Source organism: Neoarius graeffei, chromosome 22 (assembly GCF_027579695.1).
Source record: "Neoarius graeffei isolate fNeoGra1 chromosome 22, fNeoGra1.pri, whole genome shotgun sequence".
Classification (NCBI taxonomy): Eukaryota; Metazoa; Chordata; class Actinopteri; order Siluriformes; family Ariidae; genus Neoarius; species Neoarius graeffei.
The window spans coordinates 17,798,303-17,815,147 of NC_083590.1; the positions used below are offsets into that span (position 1 = coordinate 17,798,303).

Below are 16,845 nucleotides of genomic sequence, written 5' to 3' on the forward strand. Positions count from 1 at the left end.
TAAACAGATGAGTTACACCAGAATACCATACCCTTTGCTCAACAGGTAACCGCCCAACCTTTCTAAAGTCAGATACAGAGAGGTGTGCTTGTGGATCCAAGCCAAGGATGAAGCGTATCAGCTTATTTTGAGAAATCTGAAGGCTGTGTTTTGATTTCCTGGTCAAGCCAAAAAACCAGGAGCAGGAGGTATAGTCAAAGTGACGCTTCACTAAAGCTGAAGCTAAAGTGTGCTGTGCACTTTGACTGAGAAAGCGTGCTTGTCTGTAGAGGAATTTTAGGTGAGAATTTGCAAGCTGTACAATTTTCTTGCCTGTAATTTCTCCATTAAGAGTTTGGTCCACGGCACACCCCAAGTAGTTGACGGAGTCTATTTCAGCTCCGTTACATGAAATGTTTAGTTGAGACCTTTTTACTAATTTTTCTCTTGGTGCCAAACAAAATCGATCCAGTTTTGCCAAGATGCAATGGAAGTTTATTGAGAACCAACCACTGATTAATCTTTTCCAAATTCCCACTAACTGATTTTCAATGTACTCCACTGATCTGCCTGAAACCAATAAAGCTGAATTGTCAGCATACAACCAAAGCTTACAAGACACCGCTCTCTGCATGTCATTAACATAGATCAAGAAAAGCAGGGGCCCCAAATTTGAACTCTGCGGAACCCCAAAGACAATATGTCTAGGAGTAGAATGAACACCGTTAACTATCTGAGACCGGCCTGTCAAATATGACTGAAACGACTTAATAAATGCACCATTCAGACCAATAGCTTGCAGTTTCATCAGTAAGATCTCATGATCGACAATGTCGAAGGCCTTTTGCAAATCCAATAACACCATTCCAGTGTAATTTCCTGAGTCCATCTGCTTCCGAATCTAATCGGTCAAGTGGATGAGACGGGTATCAGAAGAGAAAGATGGTCGAAAACCAGATTGATATTCATAACAAACTCTTTTGTTGGAGATGGTCATATAACTGGTTATAACTGTCTCTCTCCAGAACCTTTGACACCACAGAGAGGATGGAGACTGGTCTATAGTTGCCAATCCCAGTTTTACTATTCTTTTTGTACAGAGGTGCACCCCATTTTTGTTTTGTTGTTGTTTTTCTAAGATCCTGACATCTTCATAAATTTTAACTTTTTTGTTCCTTTGACCTTCTCACAGCTTTTTTTGTTCTCCATGCTGTAGCACTTTTTTATTTACTTACTTACTTACTTACTCACTCACTCACTCACTCACTCACTCACTCACTCAGACAGGGAGAGACAACGCACAGAGTGTAAGGGGAAGAACATGTCCAGTCTGTAAATCACTGGCACCAGGAACAAATAAGGAGCACCTGGGAACACACACACACACACACACACACACACAAAAAACCACACTGTTGGCCAACGAGCTCATCATGAGTATCTCCATAAAACTCCTTCAGCACTGGGCTGTGATCATTTCAGTCGCTCACTAATTAGAGAACAAATCAAATGTCTGATCTGTTCAGATAAATATGACTCTGCCTTGAACTCTGCCTGCTTCATCTAAACCTGACTTTTGAAACTCTTTTCCTTTCTCCTCTTATAAATATTTGAGATCAGACTCTTATTTCCCGATTTGGTGATCAGATTTGATGTTGCGTGTTTATCCCATGTGTCAGTGATGTCGTGCGCAGCAGAAAACTCAAATCCGAACAGCTCGAACTGTGAATTACTGTTACAGCATTTCAGTGTGTTGTCGACTCGGAGTTTGTACTTTTGTCATTTATGAAAATGAAATGGTGCAGTGAAAGATTTGAGGACCTGTTTGATCATTTGTGTGAGTTTATTATATATTATTTTATTTCCTTCAGGATCAGTTGTGATGCAATTAAAGGGAGAAGCGCTGAAGCTCTGGTCTCAGTGCTCAACTCAGAAACCTCCAGTCTGAGAGAACTGCATCTGACTGTGGAGACACTGGATCTGACTGGGAATAAACTAGAAGACTCAGGAGTGAAGCGTCTCTGTGCTCTACTGGAGAATCCTCACTGTAAAGTGGAGACACTATGGTAAGATCATCTCTCTGAGAGTCACAATAACTCACTAAAGCAGCAGTTAATAGTTGTATACAGTGTTTATCAATTAAAATTTTCTGTAAAAGTAAAACATGCAGAACAAATATATTAGTCATGAAGTGATCATTTCTCCTCAAAATCACTTTTACTTTAAAGAAATAATTAAAATATCTTTAACAATTAAATATGTGATCATTAAACCTTTAAATTATTGACTTTGCTGAATCATTTGCACCTCGAGTAAACTTAATGTCAGTAACAGTGGGAATGTTTGAGTCATTATTAATAATAGCTTGTGATTGGTGAAGAGAATAGAGACAGTCCAACATGAGAGACATCATCTTCACAACCACTATTACACCAAGATGAAAATCTGTTGATGAAGTGTGTGTCATTGTGTCTCTGCAGGTTGTGTGGTTGTGGTGTCTCAGATGAAGGCTGTGCTGCTCTGAGTTCAGCTCTGAGATCAAACCCCTCACACCTGAGACAACTGGATCTGTCCTTTAATAATCTGGGAGACTCAGGAGTGAAGCGTCTCTGTGCTGTACTGGAGAATCCTCACTGTAAACTGGAGACACTGGGGTAAGATCATCTCTCTGAGAGTCACATGACCTGCTCCTCAGTAAGACACATTCTCTAATAGTGAGACTGAAGCAGAGGTTTTAGGTTCATCATCAATGTCCTGAGGAGGAAGATTGTTTCTTTTCACTGCACACTGATGATTTGTCACAGAGTCTTTGGGTCAGATGGACGTATGTGAGAAGCTGCAGCACAAAATGGGACTTGATCCGACTGCAGTGTGTCTGAAATCACTGTGAAATTTACTACAACACTGTAACTAATCACACAAACTGCACCTGAGACACAAACTAACTGCCCTCTGTGTGAGCTGCAGGGTTTAAAGCAGCAGCGACATGGTGGAAATGATCTCAGGAATATAGAGTTTAAAAACTAAAATGAGACGTTAATGCCATAGAACTGATGCAATAGAAAAATTAAATCCATAAAAAAATTTGACTTTTAAATTAAATAGGAGCAGAAAATAACTTCCAATAACCTGAAAGCCATGGCAACAATCCTTTAGTTGATGTTGAATTTTTCAAATACGTTATTTTAGTAGTAATAATAATAATAATAATACATGTTAAAGTGCATATCCTGGACCAATTTAGTTTTTTTTTTAATATATGAAAGTATGTCCCTTTACACACTCATCCAGAAGGGTAATTTTGCACAAGGCCATCTGTCTACAGCAACAAAAAATAAAATAACAAAACGCGTCTGGAAAAATCCCAAGGGAGTCTGGAGCCAGATTCGTGACGTCACCTGCGGAAGCGCCAACAGGCTGCGAGAGCTTTGCACGGTTTCAGTGCACAGCCTGTGTAGACCAAGCGCTCCCATTTCTCTCTCATTGTCCGGTCTTTTGGGAAACGATGAGTACTAATCCCATCATGATTGGTGTTGCTACACCCTCCTACGATACATCTGTTAACCATTTTAATAATTACACGATAACATTGAAGAAATTTGCAGAAAACCACCAGGTCGTTTTCTCATAAACAAACCAGCGCTGACGTAGGATTCAGAGGGAGGCGTCCCGCACGCGACGTCACGAAAATCAATGTTTGTCGGGAAATCCAAATGCCAAGTTTTTTCAGAGGCGGACCAATTCGCCTCAAATGGCTTGATTTCAACTGAATTTTTCTGGTATTGCGCAAGGTAAAAAAATTGCAGAGAATGCAAAATGTGACAGATATTTGACCAAAGTTTAATATAAAATAGGAGAATTGCATTGATCTTGCTCCTGAATTTACCCGTGATATGCACTTTAAAATCGTAAATAATCTTCCAGTCCATCTCTGTCAGTGGTGATTTGCTTTAAGACGACACTGGAAGCCCGGCTTCCCCTCACATTCCATTAAAATGCAGCAATGAAACGTTTCCCAAAGTGTCTCTTTTATTCATCAGTCTTGGTGTCGTTCAATATCACAGTCAAGGCTTTTTTATTTGTCATTTCAACCATATACAGTTGGTACAGTACACAGTTAAAACACAAGAACGTTTCTCCAGGACCATGGTGCTACATTACACATCACAGGACGACAAATCTACAAATACAACATAAAGTGCGGAGTTGAGTGTGCATAATGAGGTCGTCTATGAGAAGGGAATAAATAAATGTAAACCTTGTGTGTGAGAGACATTGTAAAGCAATAGTGCATTATTGTTGACTGTGTAAAGAGTGTAGTGTGAGTGGTGTGTTCAACAGTCCGTGAGAATCAGACCAGTTCCTCAGAGTTGAGAAGTCTGATGGCATGAGGAATTGAGGTAGTATATGAAAAGGGAAAAAAATAAATGTGAACCGTGTGTGAGAGAGGCATTGCAGACATTATTTTAGTGAATCAAAAAAATCTCGGCGTTTTACTGGATAACGTGTTTTTCGTTTGTCCCACCTGGACGCACGGCTTCTCCTTATTAGGTTTGGTAGATCTCTCAAAGGGGCGGAACCTTGTAACCAACTGCCAGTCAGTAAATCAGGAAAGAACATGATTGACGTCTCAAACTTGAACATATCGGAGCCTGCAGTGGTGGAATAATTTGTAAATATTGCAAATAAATTGAAAGTATAAAGTTGATTATTTGCATTAATTTCTGAAATTTATTTATGATTCTAACTAGTGAACTGTCACTTCCTTATTCAGCGAGCAGCTTAGCTACTTCCATTGCACAAAATGGCAAAAAAAAAAAAAAGGCCAAATCCATGGACGCACACAGAGCAGATTCAGTGCTGTTGGTCCTCTGCCTAAGATTGAGGCATCCTGCAAAAATCACACTGAGAGCCCGGCATGTAATACTGAAGGAGGTGAAAGAGAAAGCAGAGGAGAGCAGAACAGCTGCAGAAATCTCTAGAACTCACTAAAGTCTCTGTTCATGTGTCCACTGTCAGAAACAACACTGAACAATCAAACTGTTATAAATTACAAAGAAAGTCTGTTTACAAAACCAATGAAAATCATTTCCATCCAACACTAATCATGTATTCCCATCTCTCTCTCTCTCTCTCTCACTCACTCACTCACTCACTCACACACACACACACACACACACACACACACACACACACACACACACACACACACACACACACACCTCTAATTTAAAGACACAAAACAAATGTTGATGTTCATAAACTGAGGCAGTGAAGTGTGTGTCATTGTGTCTCTGCAGGTTGCAGGTGTGTGGTGTCTCAGATGAAGGCTGTGCTGCTCTCGCTTCAGCTCTGAGATCAAACCCCTCACACCTGAGAGAACTGGATCTGTCTGAGAATACAATCAGAAACTCAGGAGAGAAGCTGCTCTCTGCTCTTAAGGATGATGAACGTTACAAACTACAGACAGTCAGGTAAGTGATAACCTTTTGAGGCAAATGTTGGGGGGGAGAAGAATTTTAAGATCATTATCATTTTTCTTTAATTTCAGTAAATATCACATGACCAGGCCATGAAATGAAAGCAGTTTTAGAAATTTTCACTCTCTTCCACTGTTTCTCAACCACTGCGGCCCATTAGTGGGCTGCGAAGCACCATCTAGTAGCCTGCTAGTCGTCCCCCCCGCGAAGTTGAAGTTAATTTTTTTCTCATAGTAAGGTAAAATTACTGGGTTGCATCCGACGTCACATCCGCCTCATTAAGCTACAATCGCACTACAGCTCGCGATGCTTTGCAGTGGGTTATTGATGAAAATGAGGCATTTTGGTGGCAATGCATGGTGATGTACACATGAGCTAAAAGTTGTGGTCACACAGCAGGTGCACACTTGACTGTCGTGCCTTTGCGCGCTTGAGTCTGACACAGCTTGAGCGGCCACGTGTGCTCACGGAGTGTGTTGTGCGCGCACTTGGGACCCAGTCGTTATGGGAAACACCTGACACTGATTTGAGCGCAATCAGCACACGCAGATACGGACACTGTTTTCACAGAGACTTTGCAAAGTATTGTCATTATCACTGTCACATTTGTTTCTAGCCATGTTTATAACGCTGTTTAAATACTCTGCTTTCTGTTTTGCTTTTGTTCAAAAAAATAATAATAAACCCACTTGGAAGACGCTCTGGACACTTACAGTAATACATTTATGCCTGAAGACTACAGCTGACTTGCTAACTTTAGGACTGCAGTTATCATGAACAGTTTATAACTTCAACAAAACCGACTTCATGTTAAATCTATAATGAATTGCCTGGTTACACAGTTATACTTTGTGACTCTGTAGGACACAGTTATAGAAGCGAGTTATTTATAATCATGCTATCCGTTATCACCCAGATGAGGATGGGTTCCCTTTTGAGTCGGGTTCCTCTCAAGGTTTCTTCTTCATGTCGTCTGAGGGAGTTATTTTCTTGCCACCGTCGCCACAGGCTTGATCATTAGGGATAAATTAGGGTTAAAATTAGCTCATGTTTAATTCTCTGTAAAGCTGCTTTGTGACAGTGTCGACTGTTAAAAGCGCAATACAGATAAACTTGGCTTAAATATCACGCCTGCTAATAAATAATGCATTCTTCCTGCACTTAGATCCGTCTACTGCCGTCTATCTTGTAGTGTCCTGATCCCCAGATCTTTAACTCCGCCGCATATAAAAAGTTGTACACGTCCATGCTCTTCCAGGTTCTCATCTGTGTGTGCGTGTAGAACGATGTCTGCAGTACCAGGTAGTTTGAGATGTCGGGGAACTCAACGGATGGATAATTTTCCAACTCGTAGGAAAAATCCTTCTTTGTTAGCGTGTAAGGGTCTATCCCATTGAGTGGGTTCTATATCCACTTCTTTTGAGTGTACTTCTCGGTCTTATTAACTTGTTTGTTTGTTGTATGCAAACATGGCAATAAGTTCTTGTGTGAAAAGACCAGACTCCACTTTTGGATCATTAATCCCTTTTGACTGAGAATGTCCTGCATGGTTTTATGTTCACTTCTGGCACATTCATACAGTTTTAAATACAATACCTACAATTAAAAACAGTTTGCTTTTATTGTATTTATTTAATTCCTGGTCTCCAATCTGTAACAGGGAGTGATATCGCATCCTATTAATACACGTTTCTATCAGAATCTAATAATCTATTGTATAGATGAGCCAAAATAATTGGGGATCTTTTTTAATGGGCCCCGACACGTTACAAGTATGAATAGGTGGGTCTTAAAGTAGAAAAAAAAATCCGACTTTTTCCTCACAGTTGTCGTTAAGGCTGTTTGTTGTTCAGTAATATTTATTTAAAATTCATCTGAAAGCAGAAGATGGAGTCAGTCAGAGTCTCCAAAATGTGCCGTCTGAGTGCATGAGAGTGATTGTAAATGAGCACCTCGTCTCCTTGTGACACCCTGCTGTCTCTGACTTCATCCTGCTGCTTTTGTCTGAATAAGATGATCTCGGCTTTTCCCTGTTTCTGATCAGCAGCACACTTTCTTCTCAACTCTCCTCAAAACTCAGTAAAATGATCATCTTAGAAAAGCTGGGGCCCCAAATTTGAACTCTGCGGAACCCCACGGACAATATGTCTAGGAGGAGAATGAACACCATTAACTATCTGAGACCGGCCTGTCAAATATGACTGAAATGACTTAATAAATGCACCATTTAGACCAATAGCTTGCAGTTTCATCAGTAAGATCTCGTGATCGACAATGTCGAAGGCCTTTTGCAAATCCAATAACACCATTCCAGTGTAATTTCCTGAGTCCATCTGCTTCCGAATCAGGTCAAGTGGATGAGACGGGTATCAGAAGAGAAAGATGGTCGAAAACCAGATTGATATTCATAACAAACTCTTTTGTTGGAGATGGTCATATAACTGGTTATAACTGTCTGTCTCCAGAACCTTTGACACCACAGGGAGGACGGAGACTGGTCTATAGTTGCCAATCCCAGTTTTACTATTCTTTTTGTACAGAGGTGCACCCCGTTTTTGTTTTGTTGTTGTTTTTCTAATATCCTGATATCTTCATAAATTTTAACTTTTTTGTTCCTTTGACCTTCTCACAGCTTTTGTTCTTCTCCGTGCTGTAGCGCTTTTTTACTTATTTACTTACTTACTTGCTTAGTCAGACAGGGAGAGACAACGCACAGAGTGTAAGGGGAAGAACATGTCCAGTCTGTAAATCACTGGCACCAGGAACAAATAAGGAGCACCTGGGAACACACACACACACACACACACACACACACACACACACACACACACACACACACACAAAAACCACACTGTTGGCCAACGAGCTCATCATGAGTATCTCCATAAAACTCCTTCAGCACTGGGCTGTGATCATTTCAGTCGCTCACTAATTAGAGAACAAATCAAATGTCTGATCTGTTCAGATAAATATGACTCTGCCTTGATCTCTGCCTGCTTCATCTAAACCTGACTTTTGAAACTCTTTTCCTTTCTCCTCTTATAAATATTTGAGATCAGACTCTTATTTCCCGATTTGGTGATCAGATTTGATGTTGCGTGTTTATCCCATGTGTCAGTGATGTCGTGCGCAGCAGAAAACTCAAATCCGAACAGCTCGAACTGTGAATTACTGTTACAGCATTTCAGTGTGTTGTCGACTCGGAGTTTGTACTTTTGTCATTTATGAAAATGAAATGGTGCAGTGAAAGATTTGAGGACCTGTTTGATCATTTGTGTGAGTTTATTATGTATTATTTTATTTCCTTCAGGATCAGTTGTGATGCAATTGAAGGGAGAAGCGCTGAAGCTCTGGTCTCAGTGCTCAACTCAGAAACCTCCAGTCTGAGAGAACTGCGTCTGACTGTGGAGACACTGGATCTGACTGGGAATAAACTAGAAGACTCAGGAGTGAAGCGTCTCTGTGCTGTACTGGAGAATCCTCACTGTAAAGTGGAGACACTGTGGTAAGATCATCTCTCTGAGAGTCACAATAACTCACTAAAGCAGCAGTTAATAGTTGTATACAGTGTTGTTTATCAATTAAAATTTTCTGTAAAAGTAAAACATGCAGAACAAATATATTAGTAATGAAGTGATAATTTCTCCTCAGAATCACTTTTACTTTAAAGAAATAATTAAAATATCTTTAACAATTAAATATGTGATCATTAAACCTTTAAATTATTGACTTTGCTGAATCATTTGCACCTCGAGTAAACTTAATGTCAGTAACAGTGGGAATGTTTGAGTCATTATTAATAATAGCTTGTGATTGGTGAAGATGTCGCCCTTTGGGATTTTTGGGATTATTAATTTCTGATTTTTATTTTATTTACTTGACCTGTGTTTAAAATGGGAATGTCAATGTGTTAAAACTGTGAAAACAATGTGTGTATGTGAAAAGAATTAAGTTTGTTAAAAAATTACTTACCTGGCGTATGGGCCAATCAGAGTAGGGGGTCGGAGGAGGAGGAGGAGGAGAGAGGCGGGAGGAGCAGCAGGAGAGAGGCGGGAGGAGCAGCAGGAGAGAGAAGCAGAGAGTTGGGTGGTGATCGGAGTGAACAAAAGAGTTAGTCAAACACTAATTTCTGTAGTTACATTGTAACTGTTTAGTGACAACCGGACTGTGAGTCATAAACGTTGATTCGATGCGGACATAGTAGTGTTTGCACGCAAGTTGGCGGAACTTTGGGACAAGAGCTTCCCGCGTAGAACATCGTGAGTGTTTAATTCTGAACGGAGCTCGCGCGCGTTCAGGCGGACTGGAGACGTGCGGCCAGCTCGGCTCTACGGCAGCGACCAGACTGAGGATTCCGACCGGAGGCGGGTCATCGTTTTCAGGGGCAACGAGTCCATTTACCCTCTCCAGCATTGCGAGGCTACCACAAAGCAGACGGCGGCAAAACGGCTGCATGGATGAGCTTTTTTTGTTTGTTTGTTTTGTTTATGTGCAACGGCGTGAAGCGGCCATTTTGGTTAAGGCCTCTCCGCCCACAAGCTACGTTACAGGCCTGCATCGTTCTCTAACTGACTTCTGCTTTTTTGTCGGGTACCCATTTTATTTTGTTTCATGTCATGGTTATCTTAAGGTAAACTGCCGGCAGTAATAGAAGGTTTAGTAAAGTTTTTGTTTGCTATTGGTAGTGGATACATTTGAGTTTATTTACCATTTACAACTAACTGAACTGAATTTAAGAGACAACCATTTCATTTGTGTTGCAGCCTATGAGCTGGATGTATATATTTCCAACTACTTTAAGTAAATAGTTAAAATTTATGCTTGGTGCGTATGTGCAGTTTATTTGACCTATTCATGCATGGTATTATACTGTATACATAGTTTAAAGGGTAAATGGTACATGTCCCTTAAAAAAGGTTTAAAACTCCTTCTAGGTGATAATAGTAGGGACCGCCATCAGGATATTAGAAGACACCGTTACACAATAGATATAAAGACAACATTTATTATGTTTACCTAGGAGTGCTATTCCTACAGTATTGTTTAAAGTAGCTAAGTTTACGAGTAGTCACCTTGAGTAAGTAAAGGCACATTCAACAAAATTACTTAACTATTGCATTGGTTAACTAGAGAGAGAGAGAGAGAGAGAGAGATCTCTCCGCACATGGATTCGGGGAGCGCACTCGTAAGCATAGCAGGTTAGCTAACGGGGCGCTACAAAGAGAATAGAGACAGTCCAACATGAGAGACATCATCTTCACAACCACTATTACACCAAGATGAAAATCTGTTGATGAAGTGTGTGTCATTGTGTCTCTGCAGGTTGCGGGGTTGTGGTGTCTCAGATGAAGGCTGTGCTGCTCTGAGTTCAGCTCTGAGATCAAACCCCTCACACCTGAGACAACTGGATCTGTCCTGTAATAATCTGGGAGACTCAGGAGTGAAGCGTCTCTGTGCTGTACTGGAGAATCCTCACTGTAAACTGGAGACACTGGGGTAAGATCATCTCTCTGAGAGTCACATGACCTGCTCCTCAGTAAGACACATTCTCTAATAGTGAGACTGAAGCAGAGGTTTTAGGTTCATCATCAATGTCCTGAGGAGGAAGATTGTTTCTTTTCACTGCACACTGATGATTTGTCACAGAGTCTTTGGGTCAGATGGACGTATGTGAGAAGCTGCAGCACAAAAAATGACTAGATCTGACTGCAGTGTGTCTGAAATGTATTTTTTCTTTTAGAAATTAATTAAAATGCATAATCACCAGATTTAAAAAAAAAAAAAAAAAGTTTCCAACTGGTAATCTCAGATTTGCTTCAAACTTGTTGAATAATGTCACTGTTCCTGATAAATAGTGAAAAATTCCGGACTTGTATCTGCATTAGTTTCTGAGATGTAGAGGACAGAAGATCCAAAGTCATTTTTTAAGCTATTTATTTCTTGTTACATAAAATTATCAGGGTTTGTGTGAAAAGTAGTTTCAGTGTTATTTTTTAAAGTTCACACGGGCCGAATGAAACGAGGCAGTGAGCCGTATTTTGGCCTTCAGGCTTTAGGTTTGACACGAGATGGAATTGATTTACTAGATAATGTGATCCTAAAAAAGTCTTGATGCAGTGCAGGGACAGTTTTAGGGCGGGGCATATCCCAACCCAGGACCCCCCTAAATCCAGCCCTGATTTAGATATGAATCTAAATAATTTTTTTTCCCACAGTATATTGTTGATGAAATTAAATAATGAAGGTGAGCTCAAAGTGCAGACCTTCAGCTTTATTTTGAGGAAACTTGCATCCAGATTGGGCGACTGGTGTTGAAATTACAGCACTGCTTATATGTGGTCCCTCTTTTTGAGGGATAAAAAGTAATTAGACAAACGAACATCATAAATTACACTGACATTTTTATTCCTCCGACACTGAGAGGTGAAACCGGTATGTTTTCGGGTTTTCTGTCCATTTTTTCTGAAATTCTTGTTCGCACGCTGTCTCAGGAACGAGTGGCTGAATGTTTGTAGGATTTATATGGAATAATCATTGTTTACTTCTCTGATTCTACAAAAATATAAATCTATAGTGTTCTATAAATGCACTCTGTAGACTCTGGAGAAACAAGTTTATTGCCCCTGTGTAGTGCACTATAAGTCTAGTAGAGAACCATCTGAGATTCAGTCTCTCTCTCTCTCTCTCTCTCTCTCTCTCTCTCTGATTAAAGTTCATGGTCTCTCTGCTGTTCTCTGTTCAGCTTCAGCTGCTGATGGTTTAATATCACACACAACAGAGGAGAGAAACTCAGGGATAAGATTTTTCCACCAATCGGCGGATTTCCGACTTTTTCAGACCAAAATGATCGTTTTTGAGATCGATGTAAATCCGTTGAGAACTTTGCGGGGGGGTATTGTTAATGATCTGTGGTCACCTTATAACGTCTTGATTCTTGGTGGGCTCCGGGTTAACACACTCGAGTCTTTCGACATGTCGTAATTAACATTCACTTTTGCAACAATGTTCAACTTATTTGCGGTAGAATTTTCGGGGAATCCCATCGCGTGCAGTGTATAAACACAAGTACGCATGCTCTCCACGCGTGGCTTGCAATCACCGTTCACCGACCGTACACACTGTTTGACGATACGCATTGGTAACATCGGAAAGACACGTATTCAGGCGGGATATTTTAGCATATCGACAATGGCAAAAGTCCTAGATAAGAAAGAAGAGGATCGAGCGAGGGAGATTGATAAAGGTGCAGGAATAAAGAACTGTTTTCGATGGGCTTGGTTAGAAAGAACACTGAATGTCGAGATCGACAAGCAGACTGTCACAACGAAGCTCGGTGATCTCATACGGAAAATAGACGTCCCAGGAAAAGTACTTTGCTCATTGTGTTCTGACATGATAAACTACGCTAGTAGAGGGGCAAGGACTATCGAACTTCACATATATACCAAAAAACACAAAGGTAGGTCGAAAATTATTTTGCCTGTTCAATGATTCATTATATTATTTATAATGTACATTGCGGGCGGCACGGTGGTGTAGTGGTTAGCGCTGTCGCCTCACAGCAAGAAGGTCCTGGGTTCGAGCCCCGTGGCCGGCGAGGGCCTTTCTGTGTGGAGTTTGCATGTTCTCCCCGTGTCCGCGTGGGTTTCCTCCGGGTGCTCCGGTTTCCCCCACAGTCCAAAGACATGCAGGTTAGGTTAACCGGTGACTCTAAATTGACCGTAGGTGTGAATGTGAGTGTGAATGGTTGTCTGTGTCTATGTGTCAGCCCTGTGATGACCTGGCGACTTGTCCAGGGTGTACCCCGCCTTTCGCCCGTAGTCAGCTGGGATAGGCTCCAGCTTGCCTGCGACCCTGTAGAAGGATAAAGCGGCTAGAGATAATGAGATGAGATGAGATGTACATTGCTGGCATGTGCCGCGTGAGAGCGTCTGCCCAAATTTTTTAGGCCGAGATGAACTTAGTTTTTGATTTAAAAAAAATTCCAGTATGTAATGCCCATTGTACATGCCTGTTCTTTAATTCAGAATCACCATCTCGATCTTCAAATTGACCGTATGGTATATGTATTACATTACACAACATCCTGTCCAGATAAAACCTAGTTAGTGCACACAACAGTTGAAAGGGAAGTGATAAGTGATGTTGAATGTTGCCTGCTTAATATGCAAGACCTCCTGCTACCATGATAACATCAGAAGAAAGCTGAAGAGAATTATATGATCGAACTTTTTTCTGGTTTGCACTTCATTTTAAAGGATTAGAGTATTCAAAGACATGAATAGCAAAAATGCAGAAATATAATACTGTAGAGCTCGTTTATATTAAAAGGTGCATTGATTTTTTGAAATCATCAAATGTGAATTGATTAAAAACAAGTCTCTTGTACCCTATCAATCATTTTCACCTGGTTGTCCACCAAGAAGGGGAATTTATTTCCAAATACATTGCAACTTTTTGCTGATAAAATTAATGGTTTTGGGGTAAAAAAAATAAAATAAAAAATAGCCAAAAATCATTAGCGCCTGGAACCCCTGGGCCCCGCCGCCCTGGGCCCCGCCGCCCTGGTTTTTTCAGACTTTTTAAATATTTTCCATTCTCATCCCTGAATAATGATCTAGAACAATCAAAATATCAAAAATGACATATATGTATCTGTCTAAATTAAGCTATTGATACATATCAAAAAAGCTAGAATATGTCAATTCAACAATATATCAATTAAAATAAAACCAGATATCAATATATAATATAACCACATAAAATAATTTGTAGTATCATAACTTATTTTCAAAGTTATGATATACATGTGTACATTAAAATTTTATCAGAATTTTTGGCAACAGTCTGTTTCTTGCAAAATAATTTATAGCCAATTTAAACAAATGTCCCATAATTCTGAAGATTTTCTAATGTGTATCAAAATAAATGTTTCTCCGAAAGAGAGAAAAGTTTCAAAAAGGTACATATATTTTCAAAGAACAATGAATACATGTAATTCACAAGCTAACACTGATCATTTCCCACCCGGAAGAACAATATACAGTAACCAGCACGCGCCGTGCTTCTACTGTTAGCTCCTGCTGTGTTATGAATCTGGCTACAAGTTACTATGAACAGTCATGTTAATTACCCCGTGTTCCTCTCTCGCTGTTATTCCGGAGTCTGAGGCAGCTCTCACAGTGGCTGACATTTCATGCAAACCGAGCACTATCAACAGTATCACAAACCGACAGCCACGTGTTATGAATCGTTGAGAATTTCACAACATAAACAAAGGAAGTATATTTTACGACATTCAGACGTCAGAGACTCAGACACGGTTTACGGTAATCGCTAGACGCATTTCATGTTCACTTCATGTTATGAAGCGACTGAACAACAAATTGAAATATATATGCCAAAAAATGACATTTAACAATAATTAAAAAATATTTTGGGTTCTCCACCCTTATGAAACAGGATTTTTTTTCTTCTAATTTGGGCGATTTTCGTATGTTCCATTTTGGGCCTTTTGACAAGCCCGTAATTTGGGCGCCGTTATATGGTATGTAATTGGGGCTGTATTTGCCCTTGAAAGCCTCTGATATCAGTAGCTGATCATGTGAATAATATTGTATTGTGAAAAGTATTGTAACCTTATCACTATGATGAAAAGAACTTCAGAGAAAGCAGCCCAGTCTCCATTTGGTAAGGAATTTTAGACAACCTCGATTCCAAAAAAGTTGGGACAAAGTACAAATTGTAAATAAAAACGGAATGCAATGATGTGGAAGTTTCAAAATTCCATATTTTATTCAGAATAGAACATAGATGACATATCAAATGTTTAAACTGAGAAAATGTATCATTTAAAGAGAAAAATTAGGTGATTTTAAATTTCATGACAACAACACATCTCAAAAAAGTTGGGACAAGGCCATGTTTACCACTGTGAGACATCCCCTTTTCTCTTTACAACAGTCTGTAAACGTCTGGGGACTGAGGAGACAAGTTGCTCAAGTTTAGGGATAGGAATGTTAACCCATTCTTGTCTAATGTAGGATTCTAGTTGCTCAACTGTCTTAGGTCTTTTTTGTCGTATCTTCCGTTTTATGATGCGCCAAATGTTTTCTATGGGTGAAAGATCTGGACTGCAGGCTGGCCAGTTCAGTACCCGGACCCTTCTTCTACGCAGCCATGATGCTGTAATTGATGCAGTATGTGGTTTGGCATTGTCATGTTGGACAATGCAAGGTCTTCCCTGAAAGAGATGTCGTCTGGATGGGAGCATATGTTGCTCTAGATCCTGGATATACCTTTCAGCATTGATGGTGTCTTTCCAGATGTGTAAGCTGCCCATGCCACACGCACTAATGCAACCCCATACCATCAGAGATGCCGGCTTCTGAACTGAGCGCTGATAACAACTTGGGTCGTCCTTCTCCTCTTTAGTCCGAATGACACGGCGTCCCTTATTTCCATAAAGAACTTCAAATTTTGATTCGTCTGACCACAGAACAGTTTTCCACTTTGACACAGTCCATTTTAAATGAGCCTTGGCCCAGAGAAGATGTCTGCGCTTCTGGATCATGTTTAGATGCGACTTCTTTGAACTATAGAGTTTTGGCTGGCAACGGCGGATGGCACGGTGAATTCTATTCACAGATAATGTTCTCTGGAAATATTCCTGAGCCCATTTTGTGATTTCCAATACAGAAGCATGCCTGTATGTGATGCAGTGCCGTCTAAGGGCCCGAAGATCACGGGCACCCAGTATGGTTTTCCGGCCTTGACCCTTACGCACAGAGATTCTTCCAGATTCTCTGAATCTTTTGATGATGATATGCACTGTAGATGATGATATGTTCAAACTCTTTGCAATTTTACACTGTCCAACTCCTTTCTGATATTGCTCCACTATTTGTTGGCGCAGAATTAGGGGGATTGGTGATCCTCTTCCCATCTTTACTTCTGAGAGCCGCTGCCACTCCAAGATGCTCTTTTTATACCCAGTCATGTTAATGACCTATTGCCAATTGACCTAATGAGTTGCAATTTGGTCCTCCAGCTGTTCCTTTTTTGTACCTTTAACTTTTCCAGCCTCTTATTGCCCCTGTCCCAACTTTTTTGAGATGTGTTGCTGTCATGAAATTTCAAAATGTCTCACTTTCGACATTTGATATGTTGTCTATGTTCTATTGTGAATACAGTATCAGTTTTTGAGATTTGTAAATTATTGCATTCTGTTTTTATTTACAATTTGTACTTTGTCCCAACTTTTTTGGAATCAGGGTTGTATATTTAAAAAATTATATATTCATTCATTTACATTGATATCCACATGTTAACAAAGACATGAATAGCAAAAATGCAGAAATATAATACTGTAGAGCTCTTGTATATA

The 16,845-nt window shown here is 40.1% G+C and overlaps 1 protein-coding gene across 25 annotated transcripts in view; it reads left to right on the plus strand.

Annotated features, from left to right (window-relative positions):
* LOC132870726 (protein NLRC5-like) overlaps positions 1-16,845 on the plus strand; it is a 930,547-nt gene that overhangs the window by 49,546 nt on the left and 864,156 nt on the right. For 21 of the 25 annotated variants that reach the window (XM_060904521.1, XM_060904530.1, XM_060904519.1 and 18 more), the window contains 5 exons: positions 1,851-2,045; positions 2,460-2,633; positions 5,280-5,453; positions 8,770-8,964; positions 10,782-10,955. The exons of 1 other annotated variant lie outside the window; for it this stretch is intronic. In XM_060904521.1, coding sequence (XP_060760504.1) covers positions 1,851-2,045; positions 2,460-2,633; positions 5,280-5,453; positions 8,770-8,964; positions 10,782-10,955 — 912 coding nt within the window. The remainder of the gene's footprint in view (positions 1-1,850; positions 2,046-2,459; positions 2,634-5,279; positions 5,454-8,769; positions 8,965-10,781; positions 10,956-16,845) is intronic. 3 more of the 25 variants (XM_060904532.1, XM_060904540.1, XM_060904533.1) reach the window with 2 other exon arrangements.